The sequence below is a fragment of the Anabrus simplex genome, chromosome 5, assembly GCF_040414725.1.
Source record: "Anabrus simplex isolate iqAnaSimp1 chromosome 5, ASM4041472v1, whole genome shotgun sequence".
NCBI lineage: Eukaryota > Metazoa > Arthropoda > Insecta > Orthoptera > Tettigoniidae > Anabrus > Anabrus simplex.
This window is the reverse complement of record NC_090269.1, coordinates 14,857,794-14,882,185: the sequence shown is the minus strand read 5'-3', so window position 1 is coordinate 14,882,185 and position 24,392 is coordinate 14,857,794. Positions and strand designations below refer to the sequence as shown.

The 24,392-nt window shown below is 40.0% G+C and overlaps 1 protein-coding gene across 1 annotated transcript in view; it reads right to left on the bottom strand.

The window, feature by feature from the left end:
- The window catches only part of bma (SCY1-like protein bma), a 1,798,985-nt gene that overhangs the window by 630,022 nt on the left and 1,144,571 nt on the right, over positions 1-24,392 (bottom strand). The window contains exon 5 of the mRNA XM_068227755.1: positions 14,574-14,719. Coding sequence (XP_068083856.1) covers positions 14,574-14,719 — 146 coding nt within the window. The remainder of the gene's footprint in view (positions 1-14,573; positions 14,720-24,392) is intronic.

The window sequence follows — 24,392 nt, the reverse complement described above, 5'->3', positions numbered from 1 at the left end:
GACGCGCATGTGTTAGGAATTTAGTGCACTTAGGTCCAGAATTCTACTAAATCCTTCTGTTACTAGAGTCCCTCCATAATAAGCTAACAATTTCAGCAATAAATAAATAAATAAATAAATAAATAAATAAATAAATAAATAAATAAATAAATAAATAAATAAATAAATAAATAAATAAATAAATAAATAAATAATCGCAGTTTTGAAGGATTTCGGGCACGTATCCACTTAGAGAACAATGTGGTTACGTGAGTGCTCTCTCTCTTTAAAAGATGTAAATACATATACTACTATAATTTATGCTTCGAGCTCAATTAGGGTAAAGATGTATGGTTTCTCAAATAACCGACTCAATTATGAGAGGATTACTAGGTGTTACCCGCTGCTTCGTTCGCGCGGATTTCGTAATTTGATCAAAGTAATCGTTCCTCGTTACTGCACTAAGACATGTCAAAATACCTAAAGTATAAAAACTCAACGAAGAAAAGAGTTTTATTTACCCTACAACCTCTTTGTAAATCACGTTTGTGGTAATGCTTTTTAGGGCTAAGATCAATCAATCAATCAATACTGATCTGCATTTAGGGCAGTCGCCCAGGTGGCAGATTCCCTATATGTTGTTTTCCTAGCCTTTTCCTAAATGATTTCAAAGAAATTGGAAATTTATTGAACATCTCCCTTGGTAAGTTATTCCAATCCCTAACTCACCTTCCTATAAATGAATATTTGCCCCAGTTTGTCCTCTTCAATTCCAACTTTATCTTCATATTGTGATCTTTCCTACTTTTACAAACGCCATTCAAACTTATTCGTCTACTAATGTCATTCCACGCCATCTCTCCGCTGACAGCTCGGAACATACCACTTAGTCGCGCAGCTCTTCTTCTTTCTCTCAATTCTTCCCAACCCAAACATTGCAACATTTTTGTAACGCTACTCTTTTGTCGGAAATCACCCAGAACAAATCGAGCTGCTTTTCTTTGGATTTTTTCCAGTTCTTGAATCAGATAATCCTGGTGAGGGTCCCATACACTGGAACCATACTCTAGTTGGGGTCTTACGAGAGACTTATATGCCCTCTCCTTTACATCCTTACTACAACCCCTAAACACCCTCATAACCATGTGCAGAGATCTGTACCCTTTATTTACAATCCCATTTATGTGATTACCCCCAATGAAGATCTTTCCTTATATTAACACCTAGATACTTACAATGATCCCCAAAAGGAACTTTCACCCCATCAACGCAGTAATTAAAACTGAGAGGACTTTTCCTATTTGTGAAACTCACAACCTGACTTTTAACCCCGTTTATCAACATACCATTGCCTGCTGTCCATCTCACAACATTTTCGAGGTCACGTTGCAGTTGCTCACAATCTTGTAACTTATTTATCACTCTATAGAGAATAACATCATCCGCAAAAAGCCTTACCTCCGATTCCACTCCTTTACTCATATCATTTATATATATAAGAAAACATAAAGGTCCGATAATACTGCCTTGAGGAATTCCCCTCTTAATTATTACAGGGTCAGATAAAGCTTCACCTACTCTAATTCTCTGAGATCTATTTTCTAGAAATATAGCAACCCATTCAGTCACTCTTTTGTCTAGTCCAATTGCACTCATTTTTGCCAGTAGTCTCCCATGATCCACCCTATCAAATGCTTTAGACAGGTCAATCGCGGTACAGTCCATTTGACCTCCAGAATCCAAGATATCTGCTATATCTTGCTGGAATCCTACAAGTTGAGCTTCAGTGGAATAACCTTTCCTAAAACCGAATTGCCTTCTATCGAACCAGTTATTAATTTCACAAATATGTCTAATATAATCAGAAAGAATCCCTTCCCAAAGCTTACATACAATGCATGTCAAACTTACTGGCCTGTAATTTTCAGCTTTATGTCTATCACCCTTTTCTTTATACACAGGGGCTACTATAGCAACTCTCCTTTCATCTGGTATAGCTACTCTGACCAAACAATAATCAAATAAGTACTTCAGATATGGTACTATATCCCAACCCATTGTCTTTAGTATATCCCCAGAAATCTGATCAATTCCAGCCGCTTTTCTAGTTTTCAACTTTTGTATCGTATTGTAAATGTCATTGTTATCATATGTAAATTTTATTACTTCTTTGGCCTTAGTCTCCTCCTCTATCTGGACATTATCCTTGTAACCAATAATCTTTACATACTGCTGACTGAATACTTCTGCCTTTTGAATGTCCTCACATACACACTCCCCTTGTTCATTTATTATTCCTGGAATGTCCTTCTTGGAACCTGTTTCTGCCTTAAAATACCTATACATACCCTTCCATTTTTCACTAAAATTTGTATGACTGCCAATTATGCTTGCCATCATGTTATCCTTAGCTGCCTTCTTTGCTAGATTCAATTTTCTAGTAAGTTCCTTCAATTTCTCCTTACTTCCACAGCTATTTCCAACTCTATTTCTTTCCAGTCTGCACCTCCTTCTTAGTCTCTTTATTTCTCTATTATAATAAGGTGGGTCTTCACCATTCCTTATCACCCTTAATGGTGCAAACCTGTTTTCGCATTCCTCAACAATTTCTTTATACCCATCCCAGAGTCTGTTTACATTTCTATTTACCGTTTTCCACCGATCATAGTTACTTTTTAGAAACTGACTCATGCCTTCTTTATCAGTCATATGGTACTGCCTAACAGTCCTACTTTTAAGACCTTCCTTTCTATCACATTTATTTTTAACTACCACAAAAACAGCTTCATGATCACTAATACCATCTATTGCTTCAGTTTCCCTATAGAGCTCATCTGGTTTTATCAGCACGACATCCAGGATATTTTTCCCTCTGATTGGTTCCATCACTTTCTGAATCAGCTGTACTTCCCATATTAACTTATTTGCCATTTGTTGGTCATGCTTCCTATCGTTCGCATTTCCTTCCCAATTGACATCTGGCAAATTCAGATCTCCCGCTACAATCACATTTCTTTCTATGTCGTTTCCCACATAGCTGACTATCCTATCAAATAATTCCGAATCCGCATCAGTGCTACCCTTTCCCGATCTGTACACTCCAAATATATCAAGTTGCCTATTATCTTTAGAAATGAGCCTTACACCTAGAATTTCATGTGTCTCATCTTTAACTTTTTCGTAGCTTACAAATTCTTCTTTCACCAGAATGAACACTCCCCCTCCCACCCTTCCTATCCTATCTCTACGATACACACTTCAGTGCCGTGAGAAAATGTCTGTATCCATTATATAATTTCTCAGCCATGATTCAACTCCTATTACAATATCTGGTAAATATATGTCTATTAAATTACTTTATTCTATTCCTTTCCTTACAATACTTCTACAGTTCAACACTAACAATTTTATGTCATCCCTACTTGATTTCCAGTTCCCTGTTCCCTTATCACCGCTCCCTAGGCCATCCCGTTTCCCTGAATGTACCTCCCTATTACCCTTCCAAACAAATTTCCTAACTTACACGTACCACTGCGGTTTAAATGAAGGCCATCTGAGCGCAGATCCCTATCTCCTACCCACCCATTAGGATCTAGAAATTTCACTCCCAGTTTCCCACATACCCACTCCATAGTCTCATTTAAATCCCTAATCACCCTCCAGTCAGTATCCCTTCTACACAGTATTCCACTAATAACAATCTCCGCTTTCTTAAACTTCACCCGTGCTGCATTTACCAGATCCCACACATCTCCAACTATGTTGGTACTTATATCAGCTTGCCTTACGTTGTTGGTAGCAACGTGAAACACTACCACCTTCTCCTTCCCCTCCTCCCTCTCTTTTACTTTCCTCAACATCTGCCTCAACCTAATTCCTGGATAACTCTCTACCCTGGTACCCTTTCCTCCACACACTTTCCCCACGTGTCTAACGATGGAATCCCCCATGACCAGAGCCTCAACCCTACCCACCTCATTTGATCCCCTCCCCTCCTGGTCAGCCCTATCTTTCCTGATAGCTGCAGAAGCTACTTCCTCCTCCCTTTTCTCCTTGCCATGACTCTGTTCCACCTGTCTTTTCCTATCCTCTACTCTACATTTTCCTTTCCTAGCTTTTCCCTTCCTCCTACTTCCACACATTTCAGCAACAGTTCCCTGTCCCTCATCTTCCCTCTGTTGTTCTACTTGGAGTGACTCGTACCGATTTCGCACAGTCACCTGTCCTGAATTCTGATCCTGAATAGAGCCCTTAGCCTGCAATCTCCTTCCCCTTAGAACATTAGACCACCTGTCTTCTACAACTCCTCCCTTTCCTTCCTCTCCCTCTTGTACACCTACTGTAACCTGTACATTGTTTGAGGGAATCCTATCTTCCTTCCTGTCTTCTGTGAGAATCCTAATTATCTCCCTCAAATTTTCCAACTCCTCCCTCATACCCCTCAATGCCTCGCCACACCCACAGTAAGTACGCTCACGCTCCTTAGCCATTCTTTACGGGGCAAAAAATGAAATTAATAATAAAACAATAAAATAATAAAATGACCAGGTTACTGGCAGAGCTAACTCTGGAACGTGCGACATAGAAGTCTACATTTGAGAAACAGTCCTCTCTCAAGTGGATTTTTTTTTGTGAGATATAAGTATCCCCATCAAAAGAATGTAACCACTTTATCAGCCTTCCCCCCTCCTCCAACTAATTGGATTTTCCGAAAACAAAAAATAATTGTTGATTTATTTTCAAAGGAGTTTCAAATAACAATTTTCACGTCTGTAATATATTAAGTCCCCCTGTAGTGGTTTTTAAAAATTAACTCGCTGTTCCAATTCTTTCCACATCCTGAAGTGGACTTTCCGAAAGCAATACTCAATTCTTTATTTTTAAAGGAGGTTCCGAATACAAATTTTTACGGCTGTAACATCTTCAGTTTTTTCGAAAATAAATAACATGTCTGTAACATGTAAAGTTTTTGAGATATACTCATTTTAAAAATTCCCCCATTTTTCATTTCTTTCGCCCCCTTATATTGATTTTCCGAAAATAAAAAATATATATTTCTTTATAACGAAGATTCATTCCACCAATTTTCACGTCTGTAACATCTTCAGTTTTTGAGATATACATATCCTCATAAAAAGAATTTAACTCCTTCTTCAACTCTTTCCAAACCCCACCCCACTTAAGTAGATTTTCGGAAAACCGAGAAATACGTGTTTCTATATTTTAAGGAATATTCCAAATAGTAATTTTTACGTCTATAACATGTGAAGTTTTATCTGTACTCATTTTAAAAATTCACCCACTTTTTTCACTTCTATTCACCCCTTAAATGGATTTTCTGAGAAAAAATACTTTTTATTTATTTTTAACGGCGAGATCATTGACCAATTTTTACGTCTTTAATATCTTCAGCTTTTGAGATACAAGCATACCTGATTAAAATACTTTTTCACTTATTTTTACCCCCTTAATTGGGTTTTTCGTAAACAAAAAATATGTGTTTCTTTATTTTTAAAGGAGATTCTAAATACCAATATTCAGGTCTTTAAACTGTTAAGTTTCTCAGATATACACATATTCATTTTAAAAATTTACCCACTTAGTGACGGAACATCCAAAAATCTTTAGTTAGTGAGCACTTATAGTGTAATAAGTGTATCCACAAAATTGCATTTCTTTCTGTCCAACAGTTTTGGTTCGGCGATGATCAGTCAGTCAGTCAGTCAGTCAGTCAGTCGGTCGGTCAGTCAGTCAGTCAGTCAGTCAGTCAGTCAGTCAGTCAGTCAGTCAGTCAGTCAGTCAGTCAGTCAGTCAGTCAGTCAGTCAGTCAGTCCGTCAGTCAGTCAGTCAGTCAGGACATATTATTATTTTATATATATATATATATATATATATATATATATATATATATATAGATTATTAGTTAAACTGAGGTCTTTTGCCCACCTATTAACCGACAGGTGTTATCAGCGCAGCAGGTCATCACGGTGAGCCCTTGGCCATCAGTGTCAGGAATGGGACCAAATGATACCGCTCTTCCCATAGTTTCGAGCCTCATTGGACTACATTCAGACACTTGCGTCAGGGAGGCATACGAGGTACGTCTAAGTATTGAACTCACCGCTAGACAGCAATCAGAACAGGTGGCGGATAATGCACGTAGTATAATTAAAATCAGAATATTAAAATGATAAAACTTGAGAGTGCAATATAAATTGTGGAGCTCTTTTATTACATCTACACTCATTTGTACTGTCTGTATCGCGCTGACGGTTGATTGCTCATAAAACAGTTCGTTTAGCTCCTCTTAGTCCCCAGATGTTATGGACATACATTTTATCCATTAGAATTGTCTCTGCACAAACATTCATAGGAAACATAAACCTCACTTTATGGGTTACATGTATTGTGTACTAGCTGAGATACCGATCGTTAATGGAAACGGACAGATACCCACACAACACAGCTGAGATGTATGTTCGTTTAGTGCATGTTATATAGATGCTGAAGTGGTGAAACTATAGGCTCATTGAAGACCCCGATCAGAATAGTACCCGTCGCTCCATGAGCGTTTTATTGATTTAAACTCACAAGTAACATTCTGAAAATAGTTCATCTTCCTTATGGTGGTGAGCACCAATTTGTAGGCCCCAAGTTGCCGTGGGTCAAAATGCTGGTATAACTACTTTTCAACTTATTATTAAGAGATTATTTATACACCTCTGGAATATGATTTTATTTTAAGCTATATCAAGCTCTTGTCTCGTATTAATAGTATTAAAGGAAGTTGGCAGGCGGATTAGAAAGGATCTTGCATGCTGAGTGCAGGGTAGAGAAGTCTTTGACTTTGGTGAAGCGAGAAGGAACGCAGAAAGAGAGGGGTAAGACAAGATGTTCCGGGTGGTAATACCCATTTAAGACCTCGTGGAGGAAACTCAGGTCAGCTACCCGTCTCCTGATGTGCAGCGATTGGAGAGGGAGGCTGCTGTGCAAATCGAAGAGCAGTAGTTCAAGGGAGGCTGAATTATAATGAGAAACAAGTGACGAAGAGCACTGGGCTTAGAGATTTCTGTGAAACGGTTGAGTATCCATAGTAATTTCATAGTCTCCGGAGAAATGGCTTGAAAATAACTCTCGTCTTGGCTTAGGATATCCTTAAGGTGAAGGAAACTCTGAGCTTTTTTGGTTAGTTCTTATATAAGCCGAACGCTTGGTCTCTATCTTCGCAAAAATCTACCCAAAATTGATCTGTCAGTTGACAAAATACGTGCCAGTACTTCATCTCATCTTGCATTCTCATAATGCGTCTCGCGATCAGCATCGCACTCGGTTTCTTAAGTAGCGTTCATCTTAAGTTTGTCGTGAGAGAGCATGATGTCGCACACTGAAGCAGTCTTGCTGTGTTGAATGGGTTGGATAGCAGAGCGCTGGCTAGATTTGACCTTGACCGGGCGAGTTGGCCGTGCGCGTAGAGGCGCGCGGCTGTGAGCTTGCATCCGGGAGATAGTAGGTTCGAATCCCACTATCGGCAGCCCTGAAGATGGTTTTGCGTGGTTTCTCATTTTCACACCAGGCAAATGCTGGGGCTGTACCTTAATTAAGGCCACGGCTGCTTCCTTCCAACTCCCAGGCCTTCCCTGTCCCATCGTCGCCATAAGACCTATCTGTGTCGGTGCGACGTAGAGCCCCTAGCAAAAAATAGATTTGACCAAGATGGTGGGTTTGATCCCGTCTTTTGGTGATATTTGAAGAACCGTTATGCTACAAACTCGTGTCGGTAGATCTACCTGAACATACATTAATTCCTGCTGCACAGGATTTACAACTCGTCGGCGTCTTCGGAAACCTTAAGCGGGAAGTGAAAACAATAACATTAGTAAAATAGTCCCATATATCATAGATCTAAGAACCTCCGTGACTCAGGCGGTAGCACGCCAGCCTCTCACCTCCGGGTACCGTGGTTCAAATCCCCATCACTCTATGTTAGATTTATGCTGCAGAAAAAGTAGGTGGGACAGGTTTTCGTCCGAGTACTCCGCCTTTCTCTGTCATCATTCATTCCAACGACACTATTCAATATCATTTCATTTCAGTGGTGCCGTGCCGTCTTCGGGGGGCAAGGTGTTTACTGCCACCCCTCCCCAAAAATGCTCTTCGGAGGCAGAGTGCCATTTTGCCCCCCCACCCTCCCAAAAAAACCTTCCTCCTAGATGTTACGTCCCCTTAAAACGTGAAGTTTGGTAGTCTTTGGAGGATGCTAAGGCGGTAAATCTTGAGAAGATGGTAAATGGTTTTATATCAAAGAATGAGATCCAGGCATTCCTTCAGAGTCTCCCAATGGAGACTGTTCAGGTGGTATATCTGGTGGTAGACCTTTTTACATTTGGTATCGTGAAATGAACAATATACATTAATAGTAAATTTATTCAGAAAATGTATTTATGAAGCAAGTTCTACTTTTTTAAAAACTTGTTATTATTTTTGATAGCTTCGTTCATGGAACATACTTTTAAAGCATTCATTTAAGAATAAAGTTCTATTTTGCTGTTTACTTGTGAATATTGTTGAAAACTCCGTACATAATACTCGTTCAAAAATGTATTTTAGTAACAAGCTCTATTATTGTTCTGCTTTTTTTTTCTCTCTTTTTTGTGAATATTGTTATTATATAGGAATGCTTGCATTAATAGAAGTTCTTCATTTGATATGCCTGTGTTCATGTTAATCATCTCCCCCAATAATTACCCAAAGTCGGCGCACCTGTATCATTTCATCTGTCAGTAATTAATCATTGCCCAAGAAGAGTGCGACAGACTTCGGCAGCCGGCACAATTCCTCTCCTCGACCCTAGATGGGGCTTCATTTATGCCATTACTGACCCAGTCGAATGACTGGAAACAGGCTGTTGATTTTCATACCCTGGATCTAGAATGGCATTCTCTCTGCGAACCGAGCCTGGGCTTACGCTGAAAAGCAATCTTAGCCACCTTGGATAATGTGACGCTAGCTTTGGACGAGGATCTTCCAAGGGCAACTTGTTTCATAGGGGTCATAACAAAGGGCAACAACTCTCAAAAGTGTCAAAACCATTCTACTGACACGAAATAAGCCGCGTTTAACGATACGTTATGCACCTTAATCAGTGACTTCATAGATTGTGAAGGAAAAGAAAGAAATAGCGCAAAATATCACGCAAAGGAAGGACAGCCCAACGATTATATTATTTTGAGGAAAGGTGGATATATCACAAAAAATTATTAGAAAGGTGCTCTTTAATTCATTTCCATCCTTTTATTTCATCAAAATCATTACCTATCATTTACTCCCTAAAAAGTGAAATGCATTTTAAGATAAGGAAACAGCACTTTCCCTCACCTCTCCACCGAACAGAGTTATGCCTACATAATTCCTATAACTTCTCTGCATAGCAACCGTGACCGGAGCAAGAGAAGTGACTTAAGTCGAAACGCAGTCGTTTTTGGGTAACGAATAAGATAAGTACAGGAAACTTTCTCAAGAGCTACTAAGGTGACAACAGAGAACTACTGCTACAATAATAATATATTATTTTGAACTTTCCAGTTACCGTACATGTCTTATTTTCACGACATATAAGGGAGTGTTAATCCCGGAGTGAAAATATCAGATCAGACAGTGAGAAATCCGCCGCACCACGGAGGACTGATACAAGGAGGCCTGAATCAAGAGCTCCTCTTAAACGACACGATGGGGTAGCTCATGTGAGGTTGCCAACAGGCATGGCATCAGGAACAATGGAAACGAGGTGAGGTCTCCGTAAATTTGCTCTCATACAGCACGGAGTCTGGAGTGAGAGATAGAACCAGCTTCTTCCCGGCAAGGGGGCTCCGCCTTGTTTTGAGGTGGGATCATGCTTAGTCGAAGTACGGTTCTAATTCCTATGCAGAGTAACAAGGCAGGTCTGGTATACAGAGAGAACATTCTACAGCCTGTAATTACAGGATGTGGTGCTACAGTGGACGAGGGATATACACTAGTGAATTGCTTGCTACAGGATTGACATCCCAATTACAGCTGCATTCTTTGAGATACAAAGTGAAAATAAAAATAATTATTACTATTTTCTTTTTACAGTTGAGGACCAAAGATGGAAAAAGGTGAAAGTGCCGAAATATGAAAATATTTTTTGTAAGAATGGAATCTATTAGCCATGCCGCATATGGTGGTAACTTGTGCATGTGCCTGAGGTCTTTAGTTGGTAGGAAGTTCAAGAGGTAGAGCCACAGTCCAATGTGCGCAACTGAGTTTGATGGGAAAGGGTGAATGTGCCAGCGTCTCGCACTGCAGTTCTTCTGTGCAGTCCATTGTGTCAGTGTGCTATCACTCTAATTTCTGAGGAACTCAATTAAAGAAATGAAATGTATAGAAGCAAGATATTGTTATTTAATTATATAAAACGTATTTGATGTAGTATACTTGCACTTCAAAGACCGTAGGTAATCATTAATTTCTGGTCTCCTTTGGTAGAGAAGGTGAAAGTGCCATTGTGCTCGGGGACTCTATTACTGACGTTTACCATGTTTCTGGCACTTATACCCTTTTTCCATCTTTGGTCCTCAATTATTACTTTACTTTTTCTTTTTTTTACAATTTGCTGTATGTCGCACAGACACGGAAACGTCTTATGGCGACGATGGGATAGAACAGAGTTAGGAGTGGGAAGAAGCGGTCGTGGCCTTAATTAATGTACAGCCACAGCATTTGCCTGATGTGAAAATGGGAAACCACAGAAAATATATTCAGGGCTGTCGACAGTGGGGTTCGAAATTACTGTCTCCCGAATGCAAGCTCACAGCTGAGCGACCCTAACCTCACGGCCAGCTCTTCGGTACTTATTACTTAATATTACTTATCCTACTATAAATAAATCTCCTCTAATCTAGTTAGCCAACGGCCGTAGCCGTGTTGAAACACCGGATCCCGTGAGATCTCCGAAGTTAAGCAACATTGGGCGTGGTCAAGATTTGGATGGGTTGCCACGCGCTGTTGGTGGGGGCTAAGGGAAAGGAGGAGCGGAAAGGAACTGGCCACCCTGCCGCACGTAAACTCCGGCTCAGGCACACCTCTGCCGAGGTTCGGAGCTGCCTTCGGGCAGAATACACCCTTACCTTACCTTTAATCTAGTTACTTTAATCCAATCTATTCTGTAAATAGGGGCTTGAGCTTACAAGTTATTCTTAAAATACAGTTAAATATACTGTGCATGCGGTGTTTTATATAATAATTGTTATCTGTCAATGCTAGCCGTGAATTATTAAAAAATACTCTCATGTTTGTACTAATAATAATATTAATAATAATAATAATCGTATGGCCTCAGCTACCGTGTGCAGACATTTCGATTTGACGCCATCTGGTTGTCTGCTCGTCAATTTCGACGTTCCGTTTTACTCTAGGTTCGCTAGATGGCAGACAGAGTAAAGCGGATCTCTCTTGGGCGTCTATGGCTGAGATTTAAGTAATTTTGTCGGGTAAATACCAAATGTATCACCAGAGATCTTTTACATGCCGACATCGTACGACATGGAGTGTCGAATGGACTTTCTTCCGCCCTTCAAAAATCCGACTACCTCTGCCAGGTTTGAACCCGCTATCTTGGGATTCGGAGGCCGACACTCTACCACGGATCCACAGAGGCAGCTGTTTGTACTGAAACCATATAGACACTGCATAGTCTGTAAAGTGGTGAATTTTGATGGGAAGTTGTTTTAAAATTTTATATTTGTAAAAAATATTGAATGAAATCTCGAATTTAGGCGCGGCACATTGCAATTTAGGATGGAAAGGAACTCAGGATGGTCTATTTTAAAATGTATTATTTTCTAAATGGATTTTAACAAATTTTAACAACTTTTTTGAGCACTGTATAATGGGCACATTTGAGAAGGAAAAGTTTGCTAAGATTAATTAACTTACGATGTAAGCAGTGGACCAAGTGAAACGGAGTATGATGTTCACAACTTGAAATAACTCCACGTCATAACATGAGTTCAGTATTGTTGTGTTTCACGTCGTTGTAGTTTTATCTTGCTTTAAGGCTCTCTGTTAGTTTACTTTCTTTTTACTTGAAGTTAACAGACTTTACAGTACAACTTCAATTTTGTTAGTTTGCGATCTCAAAATATTCGTCAAGTTGCTTCGCAGAATATACGAACAATACATTCAGGGAAACTTGAACTACAGGCCTTTTTAGCCGATGTTGGCGAGTTCGATCTTGATTCAATTTGTTGGTAAAGTAAGTAAACTCTTGTCCTCAGGGGCGTAGTCCTGGGGGAGGGGGGTTAACTGGGAATTTGAACGCCCCCCATGGAATTTTTACGAAAAGAAAATTAACATAAACTAACAATAAAGTAAACAAACATTCAGATACATCATTTAAAATCTTTTGAATCTATGATATTTTATAAGAAGCCTCGAAAATTGAATTTTAGATTGCAAACTGAACATCCTGTAAAACTGTTGACCTTAATCGTATTGTTCTTGTTCTCTAATTTAAGGTGTAGCCTACTGCGATCTGAATATCAACATACTTCACTTGTATCAGTGTCAAGTCACGCATGCGTGCACATGTACGCACCTTTATTGTGTTCTATCAGCAGTTTGTGACTAAACCCCCCTCCAATGGCCGATCCTGGCTACGCTACTGCGTGTCCTCATCCCGAGGTGGTGAAGATCTTTTCAGGCACAACCACGTGAGCTGCATGTACCATTTTAACCATATACCAGCCCTCCTGCTATTGTTATATCTCTGGCAGTAGCGGTAATCGAACATGGGCCCCCGAGACGACAGCTGACAATGCTAATCGTTACGCTACTGAGGCGAACAGTTTGCTGGTATTTGACGGTGCTTACATACCTCAGCTTTTTGTCGGTAGATATAATGGTGTTACATTTTTTTCAAACTTCGCATACGTGAAAATGAAAATCCACAGCCTGTTTCCAGTCATTCGATCAGGGTCAGGAATGGAATGAATGAAGCCTCACATTAGCGGCGAGGATTGGAATTGTGCCGGCTGCTGAAGCCTGTCGCACTCCTCTGGGGCTAGTCACATACGTATTGTAACGAAATTCATAACTTTGTACTAATCAAAAATCTATTCCCTCACGAATATTACGCAAATATTTGTTATTAGCCAAGAGTCATGCCTTCGTAACAGGAGTGTGTGTAATCTACACTGAGTGACTCTTTAGCTGATATCTAGATTATTCACCTCGTTTTATTCCATTTCTGATCAAATTTTATTTTTAAACAATAACCACCTCTACCCCGTTGTAATTTGAGCTATGTCCTGCAGAGTGTAAATAAATAAAGGAATAAATAAGTAAATTAATAAATATATACATGTAATATGAACACACTAAAATTAGGCACTTTCAGACAGTTATCCGCCTGCAGACGTATGTGCTTCAGAATGTCTAATATTCATCAGGAGGGGACTCACGAACAAGATCGAAATACAAGAGAGAAAAAGTTTGGCGAAGATATGAGGACCAATCAAGGAAGGGAACGAATACAAAAGGTTACCCAACCAAGAGCTCTATAAGTACCGTGAAAAAACCACGGATGTGGCCAGGAAGAGAAGCCTACCATTTTATGCACACCTCAACAGGATGCATCATGCCAGGCTGATCAACCAGCTTCTCTCTTGCTGGCAAAAGGGGAAGATCAATTCCTGATGGTTGATGAAAGTAAACAAAGATCTGCAGGAACTCGGAGGTACAGAAAGAGACTTAAAAGACCGGACATCTTTCAGGAGGATGCTTAAACCAATGGAGTTCCAGAACAAACCACCAAGAAGGAAGACAGGTACAAGAGCAACACAGCCAGACGATCCACAATTATCGGGAAAACAACAAAACCCACCCCAAAATGCAATAGTTGATTATCGCAGTCCTTAGCCAGCTTATATAAAAGAAGAAGAAGAAATTAAATATGAGTTAAATAAGGACTTTATAACCGGGCAAGTTGGGCGTGCGGTTAGAGGCGAGCAGCTGTGCGCTTGCATCCGGGAGATAGTGGGTTCGAACCCCACTGTCGGCAACCCTGAAGATGGTTTTCTGTGGTTTCCCATTTTCACACCAGGCAAATGCTGGGGCTGTTCCTTAATTAAGGCCACGGCCGCTTCCTTCCCACTCCTAGCCCTTTCCTATCTCATCGTCGCGATAAGACCTATCTTTGTCGGTGCGACGTAAAGCAACTACCAACAAAAAGGAATTGATGACACTAATGAAACCCCTCCTGCCTCCAGCACTTCTTGTTTGATCGTGTATCATAATCCTCGTGTTATACCGATACTGTATTTGACTCTTAACTTCTTCGTTTGAACACGATGTACCACTCGAGACTCTATAAATGAGAAGGGGCAGGAAATTCTCCGTTTACGATGTTATATTTCTAAGCGTTGTAATTTAATAGTGTTATTGATTTTAGGTCTCGCTGACTACTTTTCACTGTTTTCGGAGTAAGCGTTGTGAACGACAACCAATAGAGCATTATCTGGGATCGTGGAGAAAATTGTTTATACTAACTACCGCCAAAAGTCAGTGGTACTTACCACTTCCAGCTGCTTCATGTAGGTTGAGCTGCTGTGGTTGGCCTGGATAAGTGGTCTTCCTTGGTTGAAGATGGCACATAACACCATCCCCAAGGAGAACATATCGCTGAGAATACTGCATACAGACTGGGTCTGAACCTCGGGTGCTGAAACACAAGAATACTGGTTTCACAGATATGAAGACACAAGAAATGTTCATTCCTTAATAAAAGGATGATATGGAAATGTGCTAAATAAATCACTATGAACTTCAATTAATGGAAGAAACCAAAGAAATTTTGTATTACCACAAATATCAGAATGTGCGACATTTTAAGACGCGAAAACAGGTCTTCCCAATCGGTATCGAATCGCTTCGACTCAATGAATGTTTCGTTCCTCGGTTTCCCCCACCTCCAGTAGCCTACATTCCTTTGAAGCACAACAGAAATGGAACAAACTACACTTGAATTCGCTAATAATGATTAAGCTATTACGATGATGTTGTTGTGATTTTATTGTTTTGTGATACAGTCCAGATAAGAAGGGTGTTATATTTCTCAAAAATTTAACCGAGTCCGGTGTAGTGGTTAGTGTGGTTAGCTCACACTCAAGGAGATCCGCTTTCGAGGTCTGGTACAGTGTCCACTCAGACTCGGGAGGTCAACTGAATAGAGGGGGTTCAATTCCAAACTCAGGCATCCTCTAAGTGGTTTTCCGTGGTTTACCATTTCTTAGGCTATCCAGGCAAATGCCGCAATGGTACCAAACTTAAGGCCAGGGCCGTTTACTTCTCTCTACCTTGCCTATCGCTTCCAAACTTTCCATCCCCCACAAGGCGCTTGTTCAGTATTTTAGATGCCCCTCCCTGGGCGAGGTACTGGTCCTCCACCCCTGTTTTATTTCAGATCAAACGCCTTACGATCCAGGAAACTGTCTTTGAGGCGGCAAAGGTGTGTCCGGTTGCTGAGTTCGGGGAAAACATCAACCACGGAGGGAAAACTGATTAAAATAAAAAAAACGGAAACATTTGTCCTATAAATGTATTCCCTTATCAATTTGTAAGTCGTTAGTTATTAGCTAGAGATAAGAAATATACATTTATTATAATATCAGTCCTCCTCTACGAACCATGTGACCTTGCCGCGGTGGGGAGGCTTGCGTGTCCCGATGATGCAGATAGCCGAGCCGCAGGTGCAACCATATCGGATGGGTATCTGTTGAGAGACCAGACTAACGAATGGTTCAACGAAAGGGGGGTAGCAGCCTTTCGGTAGTTACAAGGGCGGCAGTCTAGATGATTGACTGTTACGGCCTTGTAATAATACTCAACATGGCTTAGCTGTGTTGATACTGCTACACGGCTGAAAGCAACGGGAAACTACAGCCGTAACCACCTCCCGAGGACATGCAGCTCTCACTGTATGAATGATGTACTGATGATGGCTTCCTCCCGGGTAAAATATTCCGGAGGTAAACTAGTCCCCCATTCGGATCTCCGGGTGGGGACTACACGAGAGGGGGCGATCATCAGGAAGATGGATACTGACATTCTGCGAGTCGGAGCGTGGAATGTTAGAAGTTTGAATCGTTGTGGTAGGTTAGAGAATCTGAAAAGGGAGATGGATAGGCTAAAGTTAGATGTAGTTGGTATAAGTGAAGTACGTTGGCAGAAAGAACAGGATTTTTGGTCAGGCGACTACCGAATTATCAACACGAAATCAAACAGGGGTAATGCAGGAGTTGGTTTAATAATGAATAAGAAAATAGGGCAGCGGATAAGCTACTACGACCAGCATAGTGAAAGAATTATTGTCGCCAAGATAGACACCAACCAATGCCCACCACAATAGTGCAGGTCTATATGCCTACTAGTTCAGCGGATGATGAAGAAATTGAAAGAATATATGAGGAGATAGAAGATTTAATACAATATGTCAAAGCTGACGAGAATCTAATTGTGATGGGAGACTGGAACGCAGTGGTAGGCCAAGGAAGAGAAGGTAGCACAGTAGGAGAATTTGGATTGGGACAAAGGAACGAAAGAGGAAGTCGGCTGGTTGAATTCTGCACTGACCATAATTTAGTCCTCGCCAATACTTGGTTCAAACACCACAAACGACGGCTTTATACGTGGACGAGACCTGGAGACACTGGAAGGTATCAAATAGACTTCATTATGATTAGGCAGAGATTCAGAAACCAGGTGTTGGATTGCAAAACTTTCCCAGGAGCAGACGTGGACTCTGACCACAACTTGTTGGTCATGAAATGCCATCTGAAGTTGAAGAAATTGAAGAAAGGAAAGAATGCAAAAAGATGGGATCTAGACAAGTTGAAAGAAAAGAGTGTGATGGATTGTTTCAAGGAACATGTTGCACAAGGACTAAATGAAAAGGCCGAAGGAAACACAGTAGAGGAAGAGTGGAGAGTCATGAAAAATGAAGTCAGTAGGGCTGCTGAAGAAATGTTAGGAAGGAAGAAAAGATCAACTAAGAATCAGTGGATAACTCAGGAGATATTAGACCTGATTGATGAACGACGAAAATACAAGAATGCTAGAAATGAAGAGGGCAGAAAAGAATACAGGCGATTAAAGAATGAAGTGGATAGAAAGTGCAATGTAGCTAAGGAAGAATGGCTGAAGAAGAAGTGCAAGGATGTCGAAGGCTGTATGGTCCTGGGAAAGGTAGATGCTGCATACAGGAAAATCAAGGAAACCTTTGGAGAAAGGAAATCTAGGTGCATGAATATTAAGAGCTCAGATGGAAAGCCACTTCTAGGGAAAGAAGACAAAGCAGAAAGATGGCAGGAGCATAACCAACAGTTGTATCAAGGTAACGATGTAGATAATTTCGTTCTGGAACATGAAGGGGCTGTTGATGCTGATGAAATGGGAGACCCAATTTTGAGGTCAGATTTTGACAGAGCTGTGAGTGACCTCAATAGGAACAAGGCACCTGGAATCGATGATATTCCCTCTGAATTACTGACTGCCTTAGGAGAAACCAGCATGGTAAGGTTATTTCATTTAGTGTGCAAGATGTATGAGACAGGAGAAGTCCCATCCGATTTTCGGCAGAATGTTGTTATACCTATTCCCAAGAAAGCCGGTGCTGACAGGTGTGAAAACTACCGCACTATTAGTTTAGTATCTCATGCCTGCAAAATTTTAACACGTATTATTTACAGAAGAATGGAAAAACAAGTTGAAGCTGAGTTGGGGGAAGATCAATTTGGCTTCAGAAGAAATGTAGGAACACGTGAAGCAATCCTGACTTTACGTCTGATCTTAGAGGATCGAATCAAGAAGGACAAGCCCACGTACATGGCATTCGAAGATCTAGAAAAGGCATTCGATAATGTTGATTGGACCAGGCTATTTATGATTCTGAATATGATAGGGATCAGATACCGAGAACGAAGAATTATCTACAACCTGTATAAAAATCAGTCTGCAGTGATAAGAATCGAGGGCTTTGAAAAAGAAGCAGCAATCCAGAAAGGAGTGAGGCAAGGCTGCAGTTTGTCCCCTCTCCTTTTCAATGTTTACATAGAACAGGCAGTAAAGGAAATCAAAGAGAAATTTGGAAAGGGAATCACAGTCCAAGGAGAGAAAATCAAAACCTTGAGATTTGCGGATGATATTGTATTTTATCTGAGACTGCAGAAGATCTCGAGAAGTTGCTGAATGGTATGGATGAAGTCTTAGGTAAGGAGTACAAGATGAAAATAAATAAGTCCAAAACAAAAGTAATGGAGTGCAGTCGAACGAAGGCAGGTGATGTAGGAAATATTAGATTAGGAAACGAAGTCTTAAAGGAAGTAGATGAATATTGTTACTTGGGTAGTAAAATAACCAACGATGGCAGAAGTAAGGAGGACATAAAATGCAGACTAGCACAAGCAAGGAAGAGCTTTCTTAAGAAAAGAAATTTGCTCACTTCAAACATTGATATCGGAATTAGAAAGATGTTTTTGAAGACTTTTGTGTGGAGCGTGGCATTGTATGGAAGTGAAACATGGACGATAACTAGCTCAGAAAGAAAGAGAATAGAAGCTTTTGAAATGTGGTGTTACAGAAGAATGCTGAAGGTGAGATGGATAGATCGAATCACGAATGAAGAGATACTGAATCGAATTGGTGAGAGGAGATCGATTTGGCTAAATTTGACGAGAAGAAGAGATAGAATGATAGGACTTGTTCAGTTGGTTTTTGAAGGAAGTGTAGGTGGCAAGAACGGTAGGGGTAGACCAAGGTATGAATATGACAAACAGATTAGAGCAGATGTAGGATGCAATAGTTACGTAGAAATGAAATGGTTAGCACAGGATAGGGTGGCATGGAGGGCTGCATCAAACCAGTCTATGGACTGATAACTCAAACAACAACATAATATCAGTATAAAATTGTGGGTGATTTTAGTTTCCTTATCTTTTGTCAGACTCATAAGCCACCATTTCATTATCCTTAGTTAAATATTTAATTTTCTACGGACCTCCATTGCACACAACAAGAGTGAGGTTAACAAATCGTGTGACTTCCTCACTTTAGAATACCTGGGGCTAAGTCATTTACATCATGAGGATGACTGGAATGGATTACACCGGCCAGGGATTGCGTGACAATAGAGTGGAATGTTAGGCCAACCGTAGCACGTTACTATAACTATTCTATCCTCTCTGCGGGGGGAATACCCGTGACAACCCAAAATTACAAGATTAGGCAGCAATGTACTGTACAGTATATGTCTGATAAACTTATTCTGTTATAGAGTATTTTCAACATTAATAATTATGTTATTTGTTTTACGTCCCACTAACTACTCTTTTACGGTCTTCGGAGACGCCGAGGTGCCGGAATTTAGTCCCCCAGGAGTTCTTTTTACGTGCCAGTAAATCTACCGACACGAGGCTGACGTATTTGAGCACCTTCAAATACCACCGGACTGAGCCAGGATCGAACCTGCCAGGTTGGGGCCAGAAGGCCAGCGCCTTAACCGTCTGAGCCACTCAGCCCGGCATTTTCAACATTAAACATCAGTAATTATGATTTTTTCAGTTATATATTTATTCTCCTTTCGACTTCAAAATAATTAACTACCAGGCGAGTTCGGTGCGCGGTTAGGGGCGCCCTGCTGTGAGCTTGCATCCGGGAGATAGTGGGTTCGAGCCCCACTGTCAGCAGCCCTGAAGATGGTTTTGCGTGGTTTCCCATTTCCACACCGGGCAAATGCTGGGGCTGTACCTTAATTAAGGCCACGGCCGCTTCCTTCCAACTCCTAGGCCTTTCCTATCCCATCGTCGCCATAAGACATATCTGTGTCGGTGCGACGTAAAGCCCCTAGAAAAAAAAAATCCTATTTTATATGTAATGTAGACTATCGAGAGAGTAAGACAGTGGAATCAGGTTGTGTGGTACCTAATGTAAAAGTAAAACTGTGCCTTTGAGAGGCTTGAATCTTGGAAAGTTTGGAGAGAAGTCTTCTAGGTGATCGTGTGGAACAATTACGCTCTTTCTAATGTTGTAATTTTTGGAGCCCCGTCGCCTTTCTTGCAAATGATTGGAGCAGTAGTGCTCTTGGTATTTTTTTTTTGCTAGGGTTTTTACGTCGCACCGACACAGATAGGTCTTATGGCGACGATGGGATAGGAAAGGCCTAGGAGTTGGAAGGAAGCGGCCGTGGCCTTAATTAAGGTACAGCCCCAGCATTTGCCTGGTGTGAAAATGGGAAACCACGGAAAACCATTTTCAGGGCTGCCGATAGTGGGATTCGAACCTACTATCTCCCGGATGCAAGCTCTCAGCCGCGCGCCTCTACGCGCATGGCCAACTCGCCCGGTGCTCTTGGTAATAGAGTAACGTTTGGGTTACTTAACTCGACTCTTTATTGTACCCGATTATGTGTTATTGTTTAACAAAGTTTAAAATCTGAAAAGGAAGAACGGGGAAAGATAGAATATTTCAAATTTTAGAGTTTTAAATTAAAACATATTTTCTCCATCCAGCCATTCATGCCAGCAGCTTCTTACACCTCTGCGTTCCACAGAATCCCCGGAACATTTTAAAGGGGGATTTCAAAACACAATTTCATGTCTGTATCATCTTCAGTGTTTGAGATGTAAGTGGTGGTGGTGATTATTGTTTTAAGAGGAAGTACAACTAGGCAACCATCCTCTATATACCACTAATCAGAGGGAAAAATGGAAGGGATCCGACAGTTGAAAAATGAAGATATCGGCCAAAGGAAGGCAAGGGCCACGAAGGGCGGGAAAATGAAAGACTCCCTAGCCCTCGCAAACCTAATAGCATCGGGGTCGGAAAAGAACAAGGGTTGACCAAGAGAGGCCGGATAAGATAGATGAAAATGAGGAGCCTGGCACAAGTAAGTGGAAGCAATGCCAGGACTCAGCTGAGGGCCCCGTGGTCGCCAACCGACGCTCCAAAGTTCAGAACCCTTGGGGCCCCTTTCAGTCGCTTCTTACTGAGATGTAAGTAGCCACATAAAAATAATTCATCCCCTTTTTCAGTCCTTTTACAACCCCGACCACTTAAGTCTTTTTACGAATCTAAAAATACGTGTTAATTTATTTTTAAAAGATTTAAAACACCAATTTTCACGTCTGTAATATGTGGTAAGTTTTTTGGATATATTGTAGATATGGTCATTTTAAAAATTTACCTCCTTTGACACTTCCTCTTATGTGGATTTTCAGAAAAGAAATGATACGTGTTCCTTTACTTTTACAGGAGATTGCAAATACCATTTTCACGTCGGTAACATCTTTAGTATTTGATATATAAGTGACCTCGTAAAAATAATTCTACATTTCCTTCAGTTCTTTTCACCCACCCCAGTCCCTTAAGTGGACTTACCGAAAATAAAAGAAATACCAGTTTCTTTTTAAAGAAGATTCCAAATGCAAAATTTCATGTCTGCAACATCTTCAGTTTTGGAGACGTAATTATCTTCATAAAAAGAGTTCAACCCCTTTTCCAGTCCTTTTTACAAACCCCTTAACTAAATTTTACCAAATCAAAAATACGTGTTTCCTTATTTTAAAAGAAGATTAAAAATACCAATTTTTACTTTTGATATATCTTCAGTTTTGGAGATACCAGCATTTTAATAAAAATAATTCAACACTTGTTCAGTCATTTTACCCCACCCCCTAAGTGCTTTTTCCGAAAACAAAAATTACCTGTTACTTTAGTTTTAAAAGATATTAAAAATACCCATTTTCATGTCTGTAATGTGTTAAGTTTTTGACATATACGTATCCTCATAAAAGGTATTAACCCCCTTCTTGGAGAAAGACAAAAGTCCTGGGGTCTCAGAGGCGATTTTGAGACATTCCTTCGGACTTTCGAAAGATATATTAGAGGATCTTTTCTTCTCAGAGAGTTGGGTGCCCGACTTGACCTGGGCTAAGCCTCGAAATGCTGAAGATGATGACTCATCCGAGAGCACTATTCACTTCCTATCGCCTAAGTTAATGAAGCCAGAAGCAGAAGTAGAATAGGGAGGTCGGCTGTTAGATGAAGTACAGTTTTTGGAAAGATGTGAAAATGATCCACACTTAAAACAAACTTGGGGATGGCCTTGCTCCTTTCGTCATTCCATTAGGTTTCACGGAAGAACACTTATATTGCAGGTGGGCCGTTGATACGCACGATGTAGGGCGACATGACACTGACTATACAATGAAATTTCATTACTTGACGATGGCCAGGTATGCGACTTGCGAGAGTAACTTTGCATAACTAAGAGCAAACATGTTGGCGTACGCGAACCACTTGACTGCACTCCAAAGGCGTGCTTTTAACTCACACCAACACGACTGCCTTGCTATTAGTGATGCAGATGACTTCTCTTCTGCCACCCATCTACCGGTGGAATGGCATCTATTTCCGGCAGAGAAGTAAACTCTAGTGAAAGTACGCTCTTTGATGCAATTATTTTGCAAGCACGTCTATAATCTTTGTAAAATGATTTCCAAAAGTGAATTATCTATACTCCAAACTTGTGTCGTATAGTGGCATGTTGGGATTCAAAACATCTGACGTTATGATTTGTGAAACAATGACATTTCTTCTTCTTCTATTTTTTCTTCTTCTAAGAATAAGAGTACGAATAATAAGAAGAAGCATTTCAATAAAAGAGCATAGTTGGAAGAAAAGGCATGAAGGCCTTAATCTTGCAAGGTAAAACAAAACATTAGTACTACTAGTACTATTTTTTTGAAGTGTATTTGAGAGGAGCGCAAGAGTTCGCCTCCTAACACTCTTATTTTTGGCCAATAACGTTTACATTTTTTAAACTAAGGTCATGCAGTATGGGTACTTGTTACCCCAGTTAAAGTTAACTTCAATTATTCATTTCCTTCTAAATGTAACTGTGGAGCAGATAAGGCAGTGGATACTGTTTGGTTTTGGTAAAATGTAGAATGTGCCTTTAAAAGACCCGAACTTGTAAAATTTGGAGAATAGTCTCCTAAGAGAGTAATTGGGAGGAGAAAATGCGCTCTTTGTAATTGCAGTAATTTTTGAGCTCAATTTCCTTTTGGATGTATTGAAGGGAGTATGTTTTATAATTATTCTAGGAGCTTCTTATGTTGTTTCTTGAGCTCACGAGCTGAACTTTTGTACCTGATTATTTGTTATTGCTTAGCAAAGTTTAAAATTTGAAAAGAAAAGGAAAAAAGATCAATAAATAAAATTACTAATTATAAACTTTTTAATTAAAATCCGATATTTTCTCTATCCGCCCATTCATGCCCGCACCTTCCTTCCCCTCTATTCACCACGGTATCCCCGTAATAATAATAATAATAATAATAATAATAATAATAATAATAATAATAATAATAATAATAATAATAATAATAATAATAATAATAATTCATACGGACATACCGTGGAGCACAGAGATGAGAGAAGCTGCGGGCATGAATGGGTGGAGAGAGAAAAGATAATATCTTAATTTAAAACTCTAAAATCTAAAATTTTACTTATCATTTTTTCTCTCTCCAAATTTTAAAAATTGTTAAATAATAACAAATAACAGTTGGATAGACAGACGAGAAGCTCTTCAGCTCTTATAACAAAGTTATTTGAAACCTAGGTACAATAAACATAATGATTTTTAAAGATATGTGATAGGTAGTTCAAACGTCACACTATTACCAAGAGCACTACCGCTGCAATCAACTGCAAGTACCAAAGGAGACGGTGCTCCAAAATTTACCTCGTTCGAAAGAGCGTCTTTGCTCCACACAATTACCTAAGAGTCTAATCTCCAAAATTTACAAGATTTAATTCTCTCCAAGGCACAGTTTTTACTTTGACATTAGGTCAAATAAAACCCGTTTCAATGGTCTTACTCGCTCGACAGGCTAAGTTACATTTAAATAAGAATAGTTATACATTTGCAGAGGCAATAAGTGCCCATTCTATCTGACCTTAGTGCAAAAATAAATTATTTAATATATCGGCCGTAAACCGAAATGTTACGAGGGGAACACTTGCACTCCTTTGAAGTTCACTTAAAAATTCTTAAAACCCTCTGTGGGGTTATGGCCCAAAGTTACAGTAGCTGAGCCTATACTATGGATGTGAGTAGACGGAGAGAAATTATAGTCACCCGAATACCAAATTGAATGGGAATTGAAAGAGGGTTTACACTCTTTATTCCCTAAGTTAGAATAAAGTTCTTCGACTAATTTGAAAATTTACGTTGAAGGATTGAAATGTACATTACGAAATAATTTTGAAAGCTTCCTCTCAAGTTAGCTTTCTGAGGCTACTAGATCATTAAAAGATGTCTGCCATTACTTGGA